The sequence below is a fragment of the Rhodamnia argentea genome, chromosome 8 (assembly GCF_020921035.1).
Source record: "Rhodamnia argentea isolate NSW1041297 chromosome 8, ASM2092103v1, whole genome shotgun sequence".
NCBI classification, from domain to species: Eukaryota; Viridiplantae; Streptophyta; class Magnoliopsida; order Myrtales; family Myrtaceae; genus Rhodamnia; species Rhodamnia argentea.
Window position 1 is genome coordinate 4155036 of NC_063157.1, and position 21097 is coordinate 4176132.

Genomic DNA, 21097 nt, shown 5'->3' on the forward strand with positions numbered 1-21097 from the left:
GTAGAGTGACTCTAGCGGAACCTACCCTATTGGGACCGATTCTCGATCTTTGAAACTTGAAACCTATTTATATACCCTGGTATGGACCCCGCACCCGACCATCTCAGCCTGGTCTGATTTCGGGGTCTACCCGAGAACCGACCAATTTCTTATTTATTTTCGATGTCATTACAAGATCACCCACCATTCATTTCTAATTTGGTTGTTCCTTGGTGCGATCCCTCTTTAGTTAACATTCGTATGGTGCAATTTCTACATATATATGCTTCATATATGCTAGTCACGCAATACCCATTTTCATTTGGTGAATATTGATTGAAATACATATCTATGTTTCCCTTTCCCAATATCTCATGACATAGCCAAGTTTTGTTTTTCCGTGCCCAGTTGTTTTCATTTTTGCAAGTGTGAACTCTTGCAATCTCACTATTTAGGGAAAACGACACTAAAGTACTTAAATTTTGGTTCAATGTGTGCAATGTCATTCTTACACTTTTTTATTTGTTCAACATGATCTTGGACCTACTCCTAAATGTTCAATATAGTCCATAAATTTTCAATCTATTGCCTCAATTTTCTATAATAATGTCAAATGAGTTATTCGGTGCTTTTCACAAGTTTTTATAATTGCACTATTGCCCATATTTTTTTATGAATATCTTTTTCATTTCAAGAATGACAATGCACAATGGGCAAAAATTTAGAGACTATTAGTATCACTATCCCCATTTCTTTACTCTTGAACTCAACGGACAATTTTATGTGACTTCATTTGAAACACATACCATATTGCCTGCTTATGGAAATGTGGCATTTTTTTTTTAAGACGAAAACTTTTCTACCTAATTAACTTTTGGGTTAGATTTCCTAACAATATCGATACCGGACTTTTTATTGAACTATTGTCGAAAATTTCGGTATTTTTTTCTCGTACGGGACTAAACTCACTTTCCCAATTGAGTCAAATGCTAGCCATCCATATACTCGGGCTCAAAAAATATTTGGGATTAATGGTGGGGAGACGGACCGACGGAATAACTCTGCTTTGATACCACCCAATTCAGATCTCAAAGCACCATTATACTTTGTTTATTTGACCAAAGATGTTTCCAAATGCGCCAATATCTTAACATGAGAGATGACGCCTTTAACATAAATAAAGGGGAAATCTAAGACGATAGCACATAAATGCGCATCAAAAGCAATATCACTTTCATCAATGTTGAAAGCTGGTCCTCTTGTTATTCCAGCAATATTCACGACATGATAAGGGCATCCTCGTTCGACCGACCTCTAATCCAATTTCAGGCGAAGGATGTGAGGATAGTGTAGGGAGCCGCAGTACAGGTAGTCGCCAATCTTGGTCCCGCTCGATAATAATGACAACTTAGGATCGTAATAATGCGCCACCGGCTTTCCCTCTGTATCCACTTGAAAAATTCCGCTGTTCTTCTCCATCGCCGGTCGTTTGTTTAGCCTCTCCATGATCGCAATAGCTTTTCTTATGAACGGATGCTTCAACGCCAAATCCCACGACATCGACTTTCCCTGCGGAAAAGATTCATATGTCACGCGGACAAAACAATGCCATCATAAAAAAATGAACGTTTGGAAACATTTCTCTAAAAATGATCTTATATCGCTCAGAATACTTAGTTAATAAAAATTATTACTAACAATAATTTATGTCTAAATATTTTCGTAAATGATGAATATACGTTTCGTTCATCCATTTTTGCGAGCGATACAAACGGTCATTTTTAAAAATATACTTTGCAAATCATTGAAGTTTCCACGGGACAAACTAAGCCTAAATTAACAAGAATTGTAATGCATATACCTAAAGACTAATGAAAGAGAAACTCATTGGCGATGATCTACTCACTCACCGTGGACAGCGCAATCCAGTAGTGCCCTTCTCCATCGTATCTGATGTTGTCGGGATAACCCGGCAAGCCGTGGATGAATGTGTCGATATGTCCTGTTCGATCGCCATTTATATAGTACCTCTTGCACCACCTCCTACAGAACCCAAACCAGCCATAGTTTATATAACTCGTAAGTTCGTGAGGATTTTGGCAAAAGAAGTCCTTGTGAACATCACGTCGAACTCACATGACAGTTTCGCAGAAGATCACGAAGCTCTGGTCGGGCGAGAGCGCGACCCCGTTGGGAAAGTAGAGATCCCGAGCTAGCACTCTGGTTTCTTTGGTTGCCGGGTCGTAGCTCAAGAACCTCCCGTGCGGCCGACCCTCCAAGAAGTCCCAAATGAACTCCTTGAAGGTGTACTTGTACGAGGCGTCGGTGAAGTATATTGTCCCATCACGGGCCACGGCCGCAGCGTCCGTGAGTTTGAACTTCACGCCTTCCGCCTCATCTGTTAGTAGCTCCATGGTTCCGTCTTTGCTCACGTTCAGTAGGCCCTGTTTCATATGACAGTTTCAATAGAATCAATACTAACAATGCCTATCATTCGAAAGTCCCCTCCTCTTCCCCCCTCCTCTCTCTCTAGATATAAATGGTTTAGGGCATAACAATAATTAAACACATTCTTAAATTTGCTCACTTCTCCGCCTCAAAACATCGGAGATTGGATAATTGCCCAAAAGAGAAGAGAATTACCGAAAAAGTCCTAAACTTTTTATAATTATTTCGATTAAGTCAAAAACCTTTTGTATTTGTACCAATTCAATCCATCCTACCAATTATGACTGAAAATTGCCGATGTGGCAATTTTTAATACTATTTTTTCAATTTTTTATTTTTTATTTTTATTTTTATTTTTCTTTCCCTATCTTCTTCTTCCTTCAACCAATCGTCGAGGTCCGGCAACTTGTGGGCCTCAGGCAAAGCTCGCTGCCCCTAGCGAGGCACTAGAAGAAAAGTTCATTTTGTAAAGACTAATTTATAACGATTTTGGATTATGAACATTAAAAGTAATGGTTCGCTTGCTTCAAAGTTAGTTTTATATCTATGCAAAATCAATAGACAGTGAATAAATATTCGATCATTTTGACCAAAAAAACAAATATATTCGATTATGTAATCTTGCTTATGGGCCTGAGGACGGCCCGATGTGCATCGGCCTATAATAGATCTGACGTGGACCAATACACCCAAGTAATTTATCTTTGTAAATCTTCTTTTTGCTACCTTATTTTTTGCTAGAATTCACCAATTAGGTAACGATGTTCACTCCGACCAAAAAATAAAATAAAAAGGGTAACGATGTTCAGCTGTCTTCATCTTCGCCCCCGAATAAACCCCCCAAAAAAAATTGTCTTGGCACGAGAAAATATTGCGTACAGACTTGAGAAAGCTGATATGGTCCAGAAGATCATTTATTTTTCGACACGTGTCCATTGGGGCCCACTTCTCATCTATTGAATCTTCAACTTTGAAAACAGTCGTCAATGATTTCGAAACAATATCCCAAACATATTTAATTGCGGCGACAAATACATCTCACAGACCATGTGTAAATCGGACGGTTGTTACTGACCTTGAAGGGGTCGCAAACAATAACTTCGCCGTCGCGCCCTAGGGCGAGGCCAAGTGGCCTCCCGCCGGTGTTGACCCAGTCCTCCACCGCGGAGTCGCCACCCGAGTCGCTCACCCTGACCCGCTTTACCCACCCGTCTGCGCAGCCCACGTAGATGTCCCCCGACGCCGGGTCGTACGCCACGTCCTCAGGCCCCACCATCCGCCCGGCCCCGACCATCTCCGCGCCGCGCAGCATGCGGCCGTTCTCCCGCGGGGCAGCGACCGTCACGGATAGGCCTTCGAAGGGCAGCGGAGCCGGGTCTAAGGGCTCATGTCGGTACAGGACTGTGACTGCTAGAATTGGAGCCAAGATTGATAGGAGAGGGACGGTGAGTGAGGGCTTGAGCGAGGATTTGGCTGGCCGCGGCGGCGGCAAGTCGGTTCTTGACTCGGACATGTGAACGGCGACGAGGAGAAGTTGGCGGCGGATGTTCCTGCGAGTATAAAGCTCGGCGAGAGAATCAGGAAATGGATCGTCGTCTTTCTTCACTTTGGTTCCGAGGCGAGGCTGAAATAGCTGTTGAAGCGGATGCGGCTCTATCTCTTCGGGCAACAAATCTTAGATATTTGCTCGTTATCCTCACTTGTTTAGGTTTTTGCCGTCGCACGTCTCTGTCCACTAGCCACGTGGCTGTCATGAAGACCTTTCGGTCAAGGGCGAAAATGTCCTTTTCTTTTTCTTTAAGAAAATTTTCATTGGTACATGGTTTCAATACAAAACCAATTATAAAATATTACAAATCTAGTGCGGATCTGAAAAACAAACAACTTGATATAACCCGCAAAAACTTTTTCTTTCCACAAGAACTGATCAGTCATATCATCATAGCACAATCGGTGGTTAATCATTAAAACTCCCATCATCATCGCCGATAAGCACACGTCGAAATCTTCTTCTATAGTAATTACGGTTTTATTATAAGCACCCAAATTCGACGTCTCTAGCACTATCATCGTACGGAGATTATAACAATACTTAGAATTATCAAACATTAAAAATATTCATCGAAATCGTACATCACTCTTTTCGTAACGTTTTAAAATATCTCGTGTATTACGAAGGCTATTATCGCATAGAAAAAAGTAATTTTTTTCATTTGTTCACTTAGCAAGTGCCCAATATATATAGACACACACCTAAAAGGAAGGAATTTAGTGAAAATTATAAATAAGTGATGAAGATCTTGCCAATTTCTATTGAAATTACAATTTAATATGCCACTACATGATCATGAAAGCGCTCACTTCCTTATGTGCTTACATCACTAATGTACAACCGCTAGACAAAATAAGATGACATATAAAATCTTATATCACGTAACAAAAAATTCAAACATAATCTAAATTTCGGATGATATATGACATAGTTATAATCCCCCCCTTCTTTTTAGAATCCAATAGTGGAATATTGATACTCAAATTAAGATCAATTATGTGTACGCACTTGTTTACATTATCATGAAGTTGCATACTTTATTATGTGTTTAGGAGCATCACTTGCCTAAATATTTTTTAAGACCATAAAAATAATATCGTTCATTCATCGTTATAAACGATATAAATAATCATTTATAGATAATGTTTTGCAAATTTTTCATATTCCGTGAGACAAATGGTCCCTAAATTGCTTTTACGCCAATTTGTCTACAAACTATACGTCCAACCGTTCAATAAACCTACCGGATAAGTGATGTCGAGCCTACGGTCGCGACTCTCTCGAGGTGGACCCCAAGGGAGCTAACAGATTGCTAGTCGGGCACAAACAATTCTCTCGAGATGGGGCACTTATGCTTCACATAGACTCTCTCAAACCCAATGGACGGCGGCTTGGCTTTTCTCATTAATTCTTTATATTGTCTTTAGGGTTGGTACTAAACTTTTTCTCTGTGTTATTTCAATGTGAAGAAATTCATAAGGTTAGGGATTTACTCGTATAAATATGCGCTTTACCTTCATCTGATGCAATTTGTTTCTTTCCATCGTACAGAAAATTGGGAGATTTTTTCAGTGCACTTTCTTCTTTTACGTTTCGAGCATACGCTTGCAATTTTACTTGTGTCTATCTGTTTCCTTGCATTAGTTACTATCAAAGCCTGGAAGGACTGTAGGAACGTGATCACTGGTAACAATTCGACGGGATATGCAATAGACTATAAACACTGCAAGCTGAAAATTGGCATCTTAATGCCGGAGAGAAACCTGGACGGGGACGAAGAAAGGGATACGTGTCAAAAAAGTCATAAACTTATTATATTGGTGTCAATTCAATACTAAATTTTTTAATTGTTTCAATTTAGTCATAAATCTATTTATTTGTGCCAATTGAGTGCATTCGGCCAATTTTGACCCGAAATTAATGACATGGGTGCCGGTCGTCCTACGTGACATGGATGACACTGATGTGAGATATTTTTTTTTTATACTTTTTATTTTATAATAAGTTTTTTGGTTTTTCTTTATCTTTTCTTTACTCTTTTTTTTTTTGTTGCTGTTGTAAAGTATTCCCCAATGTTGAGTCGGTCATATAATGAAATCGGTTAAAGAAGGAAATTCAATTTGGACGCTACTTGCCTTCAAGATGCAAGCTGGACGTTTTACTTGTCAAACTTCAATGCCTCTATTCTGACGTGGAAAGACATCCGACTTCAACACCGCCGAAACAATTCCCAATGTTCTACAATACAAGCTCTTGAGAATTATACCGAATAAAACTTTACTATTTTTAACGTGGATGGAGATAATTCGATATATATCGAATTTGAAAAGCATCCCAGATATATATATATATGGTATATCATAAAGACTTGCCTTGGCATGGACAAGAAAAGATTAGATTTTCCAAGGTTTACTATCAAAATCAAACGGATAAATCTGAAAGCTATTCGAACGAAATTCCGTCATCAAAATTGAAAAACAAAAATCCTCCTTTATTATTGTTCTTTTTTATTTTGCTCGGGGAAGATAAACGAACTTCATCACTTCATTTAAAAAAAAAAAAAAAAACAGGGGCCTCGGAAACAATGAGGTTCCATAAAGTACTAGGGGATAGTAAGCCAGGCCCTCGGAAGGTAGTTGCGTCTATTTGCTTCTCTCAAACAGAGGGCTAGACAGCATATCTTTCGAAATGGGCCATCTCCAATTTGTGGGCCTTGATAAGAATTGGGCCGTAGATACCTGCACTAAAGGAGAGCTGTCCAACTGTGTAAGCCCAAACCCTCTTCTCGCGGCGTGACGATTTTTCCTTCTCCTCCTTCCTATAGCATCTGCGATCGCTTGTGCAGAAAACGCAGGAGCTCGCATGGAGGGAACCACGAAACGTTCATGGTCTGATCTCCCGCCAGAGATTCTCTCCATGATCGGCACTCGGCTCCACACTTGCACGGACGTCCTCCGGTTCCATAGCGTCTGCTCTTCGTTCCACTCATCGATCCCCCAGCCTGCCCCACGATTCCCTCTCCGAATACCTTGCTCACCGAGGCCCCGACCTCTTCCTCCGCGAGAGCACGCTACGCCCTCGAGACGCCAGCGGACGGAGCCAGCTCTGGTCCCGAGCGATGGCTGGCGAAGCTCGAGGAGTTGGAGCTCGGGACATGCAGATCCTCAGCCTCTTCTCGCGGCTGCCAATCGTGTCCTTGCCCCCACAAGTTCTCAGAGGAACTGGATTCTCGCCAATTCCGAATGGTTGAAATTTGTAGAGAATACGCGCTCGAATGTGGCGGTAGAACCAGAGGCCTCGTTCAAGGTATGCTGAGAGTAGTGGTGCATCCGGATTGTGCATGGACCGGTCTAGATCAGTGTTTCGTTTATCACATCGATGACGAAATGGAATTATGGTATTGGAAATATGGGGATGAGAATTGGAGCCATTTAGGCTGGGGTTACGAGGACATTGTAGTCTACCAAGGCAAAATCTCCGTTGTCCATTATTCTGGATCGGTTTCGCTAATTGATTCATCTTTCAGATTTCGAAGGTTCTCACAGCCAACCGGAAGCATCTGTGGTGATCTTTACGTAGTGGACGAATACAGTACATTTGGCGGGACGAGTGATTTTAGAGCCTATAGATTAGATCGACAGCTTCGGGAATGGGACGAGGTGAGAAGCTTAGGCAATTCGGCTTTCTTCGTCTACAACGGCCGGCCGTTCGCGGTCTCGGTGCGCAAGCTTGATGGGTGTGAAGAGGATTGCATCTGCTATGTGGGGGAAGGCCATTTCTGTTCCTCGAGGGAGGGCGTTAAGGTGTTCAGCTTGGCGGATCGTAGCCACAAGGACATGAGGTTTTCTGGTTTATTTCGTTGATGAAGAAGGGGCAATTAAAGTTATGGGGATGAGACTATCTCCGGATGCATTTTATGTTTGTAGTCTTTGGAATTCCAAAAATGAAAACCGGAAAGATTAAACTGTTAAGATTACTCTAGAATGAATTCAAAAGAATGCAAATTGTATCCAGGGAAATAATCGACGTCTTCTTTCATTGGAGACTTCATATTCGGATCGAGAGGATTTGATATAAACCTTTTAACGAATTACTAATATTATCTTTTGAATCAATTTTGATTGAAATCGTTGACGTGGAGGTTCAGTTAGCATTGGCCGCCTTAAGTGGTGCAGCCTATGCTAACATGGATAATTCTTGTCTAATTATTGATTTTTTATTTTTTCTTTTCTTAATCATTTTCACTTTTTTTACATCACAGGACCGATGCGGCCGCTTGCCACCGGGCGATGGCCAAGAAGCCCTTGCTTTGGCTGAGGGCTTTGCGAGCCACAACAAAGGTGTCGAGGCCTAGCTATGGTCGGTGAGGAGGTGGTGCCCTCGCCTAGTGACAGCCCTCTAGGCCATGTGAAGGAAAAAAATGAAAAAAAAAGAATTTAAAAAAGGAAATTCATAAATTGCCCACATCAACATCGAATGCGGCACATAAGATGGCCAGCGTTGATTGGATTGCTACATTAGTGATTTCCAACTTAAATAGCCACAAGGACTACATTGGTAATTAGTCAAAAGGTTTATGACTAAATTGGCATGTCATCAAGAGAATTTGAACTAAATTGGCACCCACTTCAGAACCAGCTGCGGCACATAGGACGGTCAATACCGACGAAACCGCTACATCAACAATTTTCCAATTAAAGTTGTTAGAAGGACTACATTGGTAATTCTTAAAAGATTTATGACTAAATTGATGAATCATCAAAAGATTGTGGAGCAAATTGATATAATTAAAAGGTTTAGAATTAAATTGATCGTCGTACAATAGATTTACGACTTTTTTGGACGATTTTCCCGATGTTTGTACATTTATGAGTCTACTCAAGCTTTACCAGTTTCCTCTATGTCACGTCACTACCTATTATCCAACATACACTACTTGCATGACACCAGACCAGAAGGACCAAAGCAAAACTTCATCCAAATCAAGCGTAGCTTTTTTAATACAACAAGAAGCTTCTTAATCTAATTTGAGGCGAAGGATGTAAGGATAGTGGAGGGAGCCACAGTACAAGTAGTCACCAATCTTGTTCGCACTAGATATGAATGACAACTGAGGATCATAGTAATGCGCGACCGGTTTTCCCTTCAAGTCGACTTGGAAAACCCCGCCGTTCTTCTCCATTGCCGGCCGTCTGTTGAATCTCTCCAAGATCGCAGCTCCTTTTCTCATGAATGGGTACTTCAACAACAGTTCGTTAAACATTGAGTTCCCCTGGAAAAAAAAAACAGACAAGGAAAGAAAATTTCTTATGTTATGTGGACGGAGATACAGTGCACCAAAGAAGCTCCTCAAATGGAGCATGCATGTTGAAGTTGACGATGATCTACTCACGGAGGCGAGGGCAATCCAGTAATGGCCTTCGCCATCGTATCTGATGTTGTCTGGATAACCCGGCAAACGGTCGATGAATGTGTCGGTTTGTCCCTTTCGCTCGCCATTTATGTAATACCTCCTGCACCTCCTCCTAAAGAACCCAGAAACAAAGAAGAAGAGGAAGACAAACTTGATCTCATCCATACTTTATAGGTATTTAGGTTGCGAGGATTTTGGCTAAAGAGGTCTTTGTGAACATCACATTGAACTCACATGACAGTTTCGCAGAAGACCACGAAACTTTGGTCGGGAGAGAGAGCGACGCCATTGGCAAAGTAGAGATCCCGAGCTAGCACTTTAGTTTCTTTGGTTGCCGGGTCATAGCTCAAGAATCTCCCGTGCGGCCGACCCTCCAGAACGTCCCAGATGACCTCTTCCAAGGTGTACTTGTACGAGGCGTCGGTGAAGTATATCGTCCCGTCAGGGGCCACGTCCGCGGCGTCCGTGAGGTTGAACTTCACACCTTCCGCCTCATCCGTCAAAAGCTTGACCGTACCATGTTTGCTCACACTCAGCAGCCCCTATGGCAGATGACAGTTTAGATACTAATGCATCTTATTCGAATGTTTATTTTTAGGTAGGTATAATGACGCAAATGATGCATAAACTTTGACTTAATATGCAATTTGATTTCAGATTTTTTTATTTATTCAGTGTGTTGAACTATTGATAACTACTTAATGCAATCCTTTCGTTTGCTTAAAAAAGATCAATCAGAAATTATCTGATGACGCAGATTATTATATGTTTAGTTGGATTTTTTAAAATAAAAGTCAAGGAAAGGAGAAAGTTTTTAGGAAGTTAACCCATCCCTAATTAAACGAAATTGTGTGCGTGCCTGAAATTTAATTTTACATTTAATCCACATTTATGTATAGCGAATTCGATTATATAATTTTCACCCAAAAAAAAGTTCAATTATATAATTCTTCCTATGAATTCGAGGGCAAGCCGTTTTGGGTTGGACAATAAGAGCTCGCATGGCAACTATTCTGTTCTCAAAAACTTATTCTGATTAGAATAGCTTTTTATGATTCCGTTCCCTAGACGGATTTTAGAGAATGAGAATACGTTTGATAACTAGCTAAAATTTCTGTTCCTGGAGCGGAAACACGTTTGGTAACTGCTCCAAATTTCTGTTCCCGGGAGCATTTAATAGACCTAACCTGGGCTAGTTCATCCATTTAACTTATCTTGTAAATATTACCAAAAAAGTTATAAACATATTGTCATTTTGTTAATTTGGTTATAAATATTTTTTTTTCTTGATTCAATCCAAATCTTTTGTAATTGTGTCAATTCAGTTTATCCGATCAATTTTGGTCGGCTGGCGATGATGTAGACACCGGCTGGCACCGATGGCCCAAAGACATAATATTTTAATTTTTTTCACTTTTATATTCTCTTTTTTCTTTCTTCTTCCTTTTTTTCCCCCTCTTCTTCGTTCAAGCGAGCCAGAGGTGATGAAGGTTGAGCCTCGCTAGCCCGGATCTAGCGAGGTCAAGGTCGCCCTCGCCAATAGCCGGTTGTCAAATTTGGCCGATTGCCGGTGGAAGAAGAGGGAAGGAAAAAAAGAAGAAAGGAAAAGAAAAGAAAAAAGAAGAAGTATTAAAATACTAAAATATTATGTTGTTGGATGGTCGACGTCCGTGTCGATGCCGAATTGATTGGATAGATTGAATTGGCACAATTGCAAAAGATTTAGGATTAAATCGGGCAAAAAAAATTTAAAACTGAATTGGTACAATTGCAACAAGTTTGTGATTTTTTTATAATCTTCCCAATTTATCTCTGTATTCGGTTTAGCTATCTTCTTTTGCTGTAGTTAATGATGTTGGAATGTCTTGACCTTCGGCTCCCAAAAAATTCCTAAGGTAATTCTCCTAAGAAAAACAAAAAAACCAAATTAAACACTTTCTTGGGTTTCTATTTTTGCCTCAGTAAAATTGGATGGACCATGTTAAGCAATGCTTTAAGATCTCGTTAAATATAATATATAATAGATATTTTCGATTATCAAAGCAGATTATATATAGTTGCTTAAAAAGTATTAGCATACTAAAACCGGGGTTATCTAATTGTTTAATAATTTCACAAACATAGACGGTTGATACTAACCTTGTAGGCGTCGCATACAGTGACCTCCCCGTCGAGTCCGAGCGCGAGGCCGAGCGGCCTCCCGCCGGTGTTGACCCAGTCCTCCACCGTGGAGTCGCCGACTGAGTCGTTCGCCTTGACCCGCTTTACCCACCCGTCTGCGCAGCCCACGTAGATGAGCCCGGACGCTGAGTCGTAAGCCACGTCCTCGGGCCCTGCCATCCGCCCGGCCCCGACCATCTCTGCACCACGCAACATGCGGCCATTCTCTCTAGGGGCAGCAACCGACCCGAGCAGCCCGTGGGTGGGCAGTGGAGCCGGGTCGAAGGGCTCATGTCGGTATAGGATCGTGACTGCTAGAATTGGAGCCAAGATTGACAGGAGAGTGACTGTGAGCGAGGGCTTTAGCGAGGTTTTGGATGGTGGTGGTGGTGGTGGTGAGTCGGCTCTTGACTCGGCCATGCTGGCGGCGATGACGAGAAGTTGGCGGTGAGCCGGTTCTTGGCTCGTCGCCTTTCTTCAATTCAGTTCAGAGGCAAGGTGAAGTTTTTTCGTCAACGCAAATGGGGCAACACATCTACAATTTGATTGCATTGTCATTACCGTACATGTCTCTGTCGACCCTCGAAAACATAAAAGCTTTTGACATATGAATAATCACAACCCATTCCCGTTTACAACTTTTCCGGAACGGATCTTAGCTTATATTTCGAAACGGATCTTGGACTTTGTGCTTTTGTTGGGCTCAGAATTGTACCAATCGCATTTGCTTCGAAACCTTAACATCTGCTCCAACCACCGTCGGCTTCGTGACTTTGTCATGCGTTACCCTAATGGCCGGCGGATTATTTTAATTGAGTGATTGACAGATGAGTGAAGAAGAGCTCACCAACCACATCGATCATGTTTATTGATTGGGGGGAAAAAATACTGTTTTTATTTTGACTATTGTCTTCACTAATTTTCTAGTATAATTCAAAATATTATGGATCTTCTACGGATAGTTCTCAATATAACTCTAGAAAAAATGTAAAAGACAAATTGATTTACGGAAGCAATTTATATCTTTTGGATTCGCACACAACGAGCTCGCCATCGTGTCACGTCCACCAGTGTTGTAACCCAGCACTCTACCACCGGGTTGCCTCCCGAGTCACTCACCTTGGCTCGCTCTGTCCGCCCGTCTTCGCACCCGACATGATCTGTTTGCGACACGGGGTCACGTGCGACATTTTCAGGACCGAACATGTGCAGCGCCCCAACCATCATCGCGTCACGCAGCATGTTATTGTTCTCTGTTGGAGCGGCGACGACCGATCCTGTCATTGGCGCCTGGTCAAAGGACTCATGTGGGTATAGAACCAAGGCTGCTAAAATGGGAGCCAAGATTGATAGAGAGTGAGTCGGGGCCTTCAGCGAGCTTCTTCGCTTCTAGGTGAGTCGGTTCTTGACTCGGACACAGGGCGGTGCAGACGGAAGAGTTTAACTTTCATCGGACATGGATGCGATGAGGAGGTTTGACCGACTCAGCGTCGGACAAAGCCGATGTTCCGGAGTGACCGCAGTGTTTCGTGCGACCCTTTGTTCTCCATTCTCAGCTGCCACAATTGTCCCTCGCAAGAGCCGTGTCTGCTCTACGATCCAATTGGTGATACTCGTTTGGTTCTTGACTCATGAGCAAAGCTGTCCACCGGTGGCATCGTATTTAACATCAAAGGCTACCATCATTTGCGCTAGATTGAAACCGTACTAGCACACAGAAGATGTACTCTGCAATACATGATTTCTACACCACGACTATTCCTTCTCTGAATTCTTCGGACTCATATTTGCAACCGGATATCGATCTAGATTTGCGAAATTTGGACACAAATGCTAATCTTGGGTTTTCCTCAATTAGCCGAGAAAACAAAAGAGCGAAGACAAGGAGATCCTTAGGATTTGTCACTCCAAAAGTAGATCCTATTGAAAATATCACCGCCTACTCTAGAATTCAATAGCGTGACTCTTCGATAGATTTTTCGGTTTCCGATGGACGTCTATCGACGCGCGTGTTTTGTGTCATTATTGCTTTGTAGTCTTTTAAGAGTCATTATTTGTTGTGTGTCTCGAGAGTCTTTTAGTATTCTGATGTGTAATTATTGTTATGTATCTAGTCGGGTTTTTTCATGTACCTAGGGTATGTCGGGAGTCATGTTTCTAAGCCTATATAAAGGCGAGTCTTGTAATCGTTTCTACAAGGTGAAAGTAAGGTGAAAGTAAGGTGAATATAGAAAATTATAGAGTCCATCCATCTCCTCCCTTGAACACTTCACTCGTGTGAAGAGAACCTTTCACCTTCGATAGTCTTCGATCATCTTGAGGATCGAGACGTGCTTCGCAACTCAGAGTTTCAACATTTGGTATCAAAGCCAGGTTATCGGGGACCGTGAATCAAATCTTCCGGAGCGTGGTTCGTGAAGACGGTGGTCGGCGACCATTGCTCAAGTGTAAGCGGTCAAGGACCGGAGTACGTTGAAGTTCTCACGGAGTACGATCGGGGACTGTGATCAATTGATTGGGACCAAGCCGGGTACTTTTCTCCAATCGGATGGCGGACGTATCAAGTTCGACGAATGGTATTGAGAAGCTGAACAATTCCAATTATAATAATTGGAGTACCCGCATGCAGTTTTATTTGCAGAGTCAAGATTTGTGGGATATCGTTGGCGGCAGCAACACCACGGCACCCACAAACGATGGTGATCTGAGGAGATGGAACATCAAAGCGGGTAAGGCTCTTTACGCTCTTGTTGTGACCGTTGAAGATGACCTGTTGCAGCATATAAAGAGTGTGCAGACTCCCAAGGAGGCATGGGATAACTTGGCTGCGTTATTCGCGAGGTCGAATGATGCCGAGTTGCAAAGGTTGGAGAACGGACTGTTGTCGATGTCACAGCAAAATATGACGGTGAGTCAGTATTTCTCCAAAGTTAAGTCTATTTGTGACGAAATTTCGAAGCTAGATCCGAATAATGCTATCTCTGAAACGAGAATGAGAAGGATTATTATTCACGGGTTAAAGCCGGAGTATAATGGTATTGTTATGGCTACTCGTGGATGGGCAACTCAACCGACGTTGATCGAACTGGAGAATATTTTGGCCAACCAAGAAACTTTAGATAATCAAATGTCTAAGGTTTCGATGAAGGGAGATGAGAGTGCCCTCTACGGTGATAAAAGAGGGTTCAAGGGCCAAAGGAGAATCGGTGCTGACAATAGAGATGACAATCCGGGAAAAAGTCATGTCGAAAGGCAAAAGCAGCCAGCTCGTGGAGAATGGAAAAAGCATCCTGGAGAGACGAGCCTTCGATCGGGAGGAGCTTGGCGTAATCGTTATGGGAATGACAAAATGCGTAGTGAACGATGTTACATCTATGGCAAAGAAGGTCATTTTGCCAGAGATTGTCGAATAAAGAGAGTTGAAGGAAATGTCACGGCTTCATCGAAGAGGAGTGATTGCGATGACAATGTGGAATGGGATTTTCATGCGTCTGTCGCAACGGAGGTGCAAGACGAGCTCGCCGCTTCGTCCATTGCCGAGTTGAACCATTCGATGGCTTTAATCACTATAAGTGATAAGTCGATTAATTATGATGTTAATTGGATTGTTGATTCGGGGTATTCGAATCACATGACCGGAGATCAAGGCAAGCTGTCGAATACGCTTGATTATACCGGTGGACGTGTAGTTATTACACCGGACGGCTCGAGGTTGCTAATTTCTCATATTGGTGAGATGGTGATAACTCCTCGATTCAATTCACAACATGCTGAATTGAAAAATGTGTATCATGTGCTGGGGATGAAGAAAAATTTATTGTCCGTGTCCCAGCTCACGGACTCGGGTAATTATGTTATATTCCGTTCACAAGATGTTAAGGTGTACCGAAGTGTGAAGCCCACTAGTCGACCAATCATGGAGGGACGTTGACTAGAATCCGTTTACGTGATGTCCGCTCAAACGGCATACGTAAACAAAACCCGGAGGAATGATACACCCGATTTGTGGCATGCGCGGCTTGGGCATATAAGTTATCACAAGTTGAAAGTGATAATGCAGAAAAATATGCTGAAGGGCCTTCCCCAATTGGAAGTTCAAGAAAATGTGGTTTGTGCCGGATGCCAATATGGAAAGGCACACCAGCTTCCTTACGAGGAATCATCGTTCAAAGCTCGTACGCCTCTCGAGTTCATTCACTCGGATGTGTTTGGTCCAGTGAAGCAATCGTCTATTGGTGGATCAAAGCATATGATCACATTTATCGATGACTTCTCCGGGTATGTTTGGGTTGATTTTATGAAAGATAAATTTGAGGCATTTATCAAATTTAAGGAGTTTAAGGAGAAGGTAGAAAGTGAAGTGGGCAAGAAGATTCTTTGCCTTCGTGCTGATAACGGGGGAGAATATACTTCTAATGAATTCACGAAGTATTTGCGAGAATGCAAGATACGTCGACAGTTTACTTGTCCGTATACGCCACAACAAAATGGAGTTGCCGAAAGAAAGAATCGGCATCTAGCAGAGACATGAAGGAGCATGCTACATGCGAAGAATGTTTCACCAAGATTTTGGGCTGAGTGTATGAAGACAACGGCTCATGTGATTAACAGATTACCACAAGCAAGGCTCGGCTTCGTTTCACCATATGAGAGGTTATGGAAGTGCAAGCCTGTGGTAAGTCACTTCAGAGTTTTTGGATGTGTATGTTATGCATTTGTGCCGTAACACCTTCGCAGCAAATTCGACAAGAAGGCGGTTTGATGTATTTTCGTGAGTTATGATGATCAACGAAAAGGGTGGAAGTGCTGTGATCCTACAACGGGGATGTGCTATATTTCGAGAAATGTGGTGTTCGACGAATTGTCGTCATGGTGGTCACCTCAAGCCGTCGAAGTGCCAGATTCACAGCATATCGAAGAAGAGTTTCAAGAAAGGCTAAGAGAATTCGATGAGGATAAGCCTATCGAAAGAGATGTCGAAAAGGATGTCGAAGCACGGTTACAAGGTTCGACAAGTTCATCCGGTGAGCATCAAATAGTAACTGAAGAATTTCGACCAAGTCAGGTAGAGGAATCTGAAGAAGAGGAGCCTCGACTTCGGAGATCACGGAGGTAGAGGAGGCCAAACCCCAAGTATGCCAATGCAGCGTTGACTGAAGATGTTGGCGCAGTGGAGCTGTCGACATATGAGGAAGCATCAAAGGATGTAGAGTGGAGGAAAGCCATGGAGGAAGAGATCCTCGCACTAAAGAAGAATGAGACGTGGGACTTGGTGCCGAAACCCGAAGAGGTACGTCCTATATCTTGCAAATGGGTTTATAAATTGAAAACTCGACCAAATGGGTCGATAGAGAGATATAAAGCACGTCTAGTCGCTCGAGGTTTCTCGCAAAAATATGGCGTCGATTATGAAGAAACCTTTAGCCCGGTGGCCAAAGTTACTACTGTTCGAGTTACGTTAGCACTTGCAGCAAGCAAGTCGTGGAATCCGTGGCAAATGGATGTGAAGAATGCATTTTTTCATGGAGAGCTTGATCGAGAAATATACATGGAGCAACCGGATGGTTTCAACAGCAAAAATCATCCAGAATATGTCTGCAAGCTAAAGAAAGCGTTGTATGGCTTGAAGCAAGCCCCGAAAGCATGGTATGGGAAGATCGCAGAATTCTTATTGAGAAGTGGTTACTCCGTAGCCCCCGCAGATTCGAGCTTGTTCGTGAAGGCGTAAGATGGAAAGATAGCGACCGTGTTGGTTTAGGTGGATGATCTCATCATTACTAGAGATGATGAAGATGAGATATGTCGAATTAGAGCCAATCTCTCGGTCCGTTTTCGGATGAAGGAGCTTGGAGAGCTGAAGCACTTTCTGGGACTCGAGATTGATCGGACAAAGGAAGGATTATTCCTATGTCAACAGAAGTATGCACGAGATCTCTTGGAGAAGTTCGGGATGTTCGATTGCAAGCCTATATCTACTCCGTTGGATGGGAATGCAAAGTCGTATGCAGATGAAGGTCGAGAGTTAGAAGATTCGACCATGTACGAGCAATTGGTAGGTAGTTTAATTTACCTTACCATAACTCGACCCGATATCGCTTTTGCAGTTGGAGTAGTAAGTCGGTTTATGGAGAAGCCACGGAAGCCTCACTTGGATGCAGCCAAGCGTATCCCGAGGTATGTAAAGAAGACGTTTGATTTTGGCCTTCAGTACAAGAAAGTCCCATCGGGTGAGTTGGTCGGTTATTGCGATGCCAACTTTGCTGGAGATCAATACACAAGGCGCTCGACTACCGGATACTCGTTTAACCTTGGGTCAGCAGTAGTATCCTGGTGCAAAAAAAGACAGCCGACCGTGTCTCTATCGATGACAGAAGTCGAATACAGAGCAAAAGCAATGGCAACTCAAGAGAGTACGTGGCTAGTGCGGTTATTGGATGATCTTCATCAATCGATAGATTATTTGACAACATTGTTTTGTGATAATCTGTTTGCTATAAATTTAGTAGAAAATCCAATTTTTCATGCTAGAACAAAGCATGTGGAAGTACACTACCATTTTCATCGAGAAAAGGTCTTGCAGGGCGAGATCAAAATGGAATACACCAAGACAGGTGATCAAGTTGCTAATATCTTCACCAAAGGTCTTGGAGCAGCAAAATTCGATGAGTTTAGAACTCAGCTTGGTATGGCCGCGAGATCTGTCCTAAGAGAGAGTAGTCGGTGAGGGGGAGTATTGAAAATATCACCGCATACTCTAGAATTCAATAGCGTGACTCTTCGATAGATTTTTCGATTTCCGATGGACGTCTATCGACATGCGTGTTTTGTGTCATTATTGCTTTGTAGTCTTTTAAGAGTCATTATTTGTTGTGTGTCTCGAGAGTCTTTTAGTATTTCGATGTGTAATTATTGCTATGTATCTAGTCGGGTTTTTTCATGTACCTAGGGTATGTCAAGAGTCATGTTTCTAAGCCTATATAAAGGCGAGTCGTGTAATCGTTTCTGCAAGGTGAAAATAAGGTGAAAGTAAGGTGAATATAGAAAATTATAGAGTCCATCCATCTCCTTCCTTGAACACTTCACTCGTGTGAAGAGAACCTTTCACCTTCGATAATCTTCGATCATCTTGAGGATCGAGACGTGCTTCGCAACTCCGAGTTTCAACGGATCCCAGCACCAAATCTTTCTATCCACGACAATTCTAACGTATATTCGCAGAAGATATAGCATCTAATTCGCACGGACCTCCAAAGCTCGTTTTCGCGCACGACAATAGCAGATGAGGATGACAATCCAGGGAGAGAATTTAGACATAAATATAGAGGCCTTATCGTTACCGATGTTATTGCACTCTATTTCAAATGCTGCAAAAGGAGTGGCGAACTCCTCCGGTACGATGAGTTGACCGCAAGAACTATATGCAAACTATACACGAGCCACACATAGTGTGAATGGTGGTGCGAAAATAAGGATACTTCGGGATCTTTATTTGAAATTTTCCCTCTTGCTTTTTGTACAGCTAAGAGGAGTCCAACTTTGAACCAAAAACTCTCGACTCCGACTTCGAGTCGGCCAAAATCGGTGGAAGAAGGAAATTCAATATGGACACTACTTGTCTTCAAGATGCAAGTCGGAAGTCTTCTTGTCGAACTTCAATACTTCTACTCTAACGCGGAAATGCAAAAACGACTTCAACACCGAAGCAATGCCCATGTTCTACGATACAAGCTCTTGAGGATTACAATACATATACATGCATATATACGTATATTTATATTTATACTATTTCTAACGGCATGAGATAAATTGACTTATATTGAATTTCAAAAACACTCCAGCTATTGTACTAGGGGATTAGTAAACCATGTCTGTCGGCGTCTCGGCAATCCAGTCCGTAACTTGACTTGCATATCTCAAACGGTGGGCTTGACAGCACATTTTTCGAAATGGGCCATCTCCAATTTGCAGGCCTCGATAAGGGCCTCCTCCTCTTTCTCAGGTTCAAGCCATCCGACTCCAAAATTAAGTTCAGAGAAGACTTGGGCCGTAGATACCTGCATCCCTCCAAGGAGAGCTAGGGTTTCAATTTGTCCAGCCGTGGGAAACCCGAACCCTCTTCTTCTTCCCGCAACATCTGCGGTTGCTTGCGCGAAAAACGTAGGAGCTCACATGGAGGGAACCAGGAGACGTCCATGGTCCGATCTCCAGCCGGAGCTTCTCTCCATGATCGGCTGTCGGCTCCACACTCGCATGGACGTCCTCCGGTTCCGCAGCGTCTGCTCTTCGTTCCGCTCCTCCATCCCCACGCTTCGCCGCGACGCTTCGCGATTCCCTTTCAGAATCCCTCGCTCGCGGAGGCCCGACCACTTCCTCAGCGAGAGCACGGTCTACGCTCTCGAGACGGCGGACGGAGCCGCCTCCGGTCGCGCTCGATGGCTGCTGAGGCTCGAGGAGTCGGAGCGCGGGTACATTCGGATCCTCAGCCTCTTCTCGCGGCGGCGGATGGCGTCCTTGCCCCGCGAGCTCCCACCGGTACTCGATTGTCTCCAATTCCGAATCATTGAAATCTGTAGAGAATACACGCTCGAATATGACGGTAGAACTGGAGAAGGTTTGGAGAAAGTAGTGGTGCATCCATATTGTGTAAGGGCTGATCAACATCAGTGTTTGGTTTATTTCATTGATGTGGTAGGGCAATTATGTTATTGGAAGTATGGGGATGAGAATTGGAGTCATTTAGGCGGGGGTTATGACGACATTGTAGTCTACCAAGGCAAAGTCTGCGTCACCGATCAGTTTGGGTCGGTTTCGTGGATCGATTCATCTTTCAAACTTCAAAAGTTCTCGTTGTCAATCGACGCCGGCAGCTGTCGTTGCCATCGCCGCCACAGGAAACGTTTGGTGATCTCAAGTGGTGATCTTTATGCAGTGGACGAATGCATTAGACATGGCGGGGCGCGTCATTTTAGAGCCTACAGATTGGATCGAGAATGTTGGAGATGGAAGGAGGTGAGAAGCTTGGGCAATTCGGCTTTCTTCCTCGGCAACGGCCGGTCGTTTGCGGTCCCGGCGACCGAGATCGACGGGTGCGAAGGGGACTGCATCTACTACGTGGAGAATGCCTCTTCCTATTCTTCCTATTTCTGGGAAGATGTAAAGGCGTTCAGCTTGACGGATCGTGGCCACAAGGACGTGGATTTCTGGTTTATTTCGTTGATGAAGAGAGGGGCAATTACTCTAGAATGAATTTGAAAAATTCAACTTAAATTTAGGGAAACGGCACTAAATAGCCCTTGAACTTTGTCCTGCGTGCAATGTCGTACTTTAAAGATTAATTCTTTCAATTTGGTCATTGAAACTATTTTTGAATATTCGGTGCAATCATTTTATCTTATCGAATAATTGAAAATGTCGCTACAAGTTCCTAAGCTTTTGTGAAGTGTGCAATCTGATTTCTAATCACTTTACTTCCAATAACAAAGTCAAATAAGCCATTTGATATTATACACATGTTCTCGTAAGTCACATTATTGCCTGGAAATTTA

The 21097-nt window shown here is 42.9% G+C and overlaps 3 protein-coding genes and 1 pseudogene across 5 annotated transcripts; 2 read left to right on the forward strand and 2 right to left on the reverse strand.

The window, feature by feature from the left end:
* Positions 1–1011: 1011 nt before the first annotated feature.
* On the reverse strand, positions 1012–4115 carry LOC115744793 (protein STRICTOSIDINE SYNTHASE-LIKE 5-like). Of its 3 annotated transcripts, none has more exons than XM_030680142.2 (5): positions 3503–4115; positions 2116–2423; positions 1890–2022; positions 1292–1548; positions 1012–1145 (listed from the first exon to the last, which is right to left on the reverse strand). In XM_030680142.2, the coding sequence occupies exons 1-4, from the start codon at positions 3938–3940 to the stop codon at positions 1294–1296; spliced, it is 1134 nt and encodes a 377-aa protein (XP_030536002.1). In that variant the 5' UTR covers positions 3941–4115; the 3' UTR covers positions 1012–1145; positions 1292–1293. The 3 variants fall into 3 exon arrangements, with proteins under 3 accessions (XP_030536002.1, XP_030536001.1, XP_048140084.1); XM_030680141.2 differs by lacking the exon at positions 1012–1145 and adding an exon at positions 1194–1243 and having other exon boundaries at positions 1284–1548; XM_048284127.1 differs by lacking the exon at positions 1012–1145 and having other exon boundaries at positions 1194–1548; positions 3503–3991; positions 4073–4101.
* Positions 4116–6745: 2630 nt separating this feature from the next.
* Positions 6746–7842, forward strand: LOC115744696 (annotated as a pseudogene).
* Positions 7843–8844: 1002 nt separating this feature from the next.
* LOC115744805 (protein STRICTOSIDINE SYNTHASE-LIKE 5-like) lies at positions 8845–12094 on the reverse strand. The gene is made up of 4 exons (XM_030680167.2): positions 11532–12094; positions 9627–9934; positions 9372–9504; positions 8845–9251 (listed from the first exon to the last, which is right to left on the reverse strand). Exons 1-4 carry the CDS (start codon positions 11970–11972, stop codon positions 8997–8999), a joined length of 1137 nt encoding a protein of 378 aa, XP_030536027.1. The 5' UTR covers positions 11973–12094; the 3' UTR covers positions 8845–8996.
* Positions 12095–19714: 7620 nt separating this feature from the next.
* On the forward strand, positions 19715–20798 carry LOC115744694 (putative F-box protein At5g60060). Its single transcript, XM_030680016.2, has one exon. The coding sequence runs from the start codon at positions 19722–19724 to the stop codon at positions 20796–20798; it is 1077 nt and encodes a 358-aa protein (XP_030535876.2). The 5' UTR covers positions 19715–19721.
* Positions 20799–21097: the final 299 nt, after the last annotated feature.

What these genes read in the sequence shown, in the direction of transcription:
- LOC115744805 (XM_030680167.2), bottom strand. Translation starts at nt 11,972, where the DNA reads ATGGCCGAGTCAAGAGCCGACTCACCACCACCACCACCACCATCCAAA. An exon ending in CTGTATGCGACGCCTACAAG is followed by an intron (nt 9,935 to 11,531) that starts GTTAGTATCAAC and finishes CATCTGCCATAG; the next exon opens with GGGCTGCTGAGTGTGAGCAA. An exon ending in ACTGGATTGCCCTCGCCTCC is followed by an intron (nt 9,252 to 9,371) that starts GTGAGTAGATCA and finishes TTTTTTTTCCAG; the next exon opens with GGGAACTCAATGTTTAACGA.
- LOC115744793 (XM_030680142.2), bottom strand. Translation starts at nt 3,940, where the DNA reads ATGTCCGAGTCAAGAACCGACTTGCCGCCGCCGCGGCCAGCCAAATCC. An exon ending in ATCTTCTGCGAAACTGTCAT is followed by an intron (nt 2,023 to 2,115) that starts GTGAGTTCGACG and finishes TGGGTTCTGTAG; the next exon opens with GAGGTGGTGCAAGAGGTACT. An exon ending in ACTGGATTGCGCTGTCCACG is followed by an intron (nt 1,549 to 1,889) that starts GTGAGTGAGTAG and finishes TCTTTTCCGCAG; the next exon opens with GGAAAGTCGATGTCGTGGGA.
- LOC115744694 (XM_030680016.2), top strand. Translation starts at nt 19,722, where the DNA reads ATGGAGGGAACCAGGAGACGTCCATGGTCCGATCTCCAGCCGGAGCTT.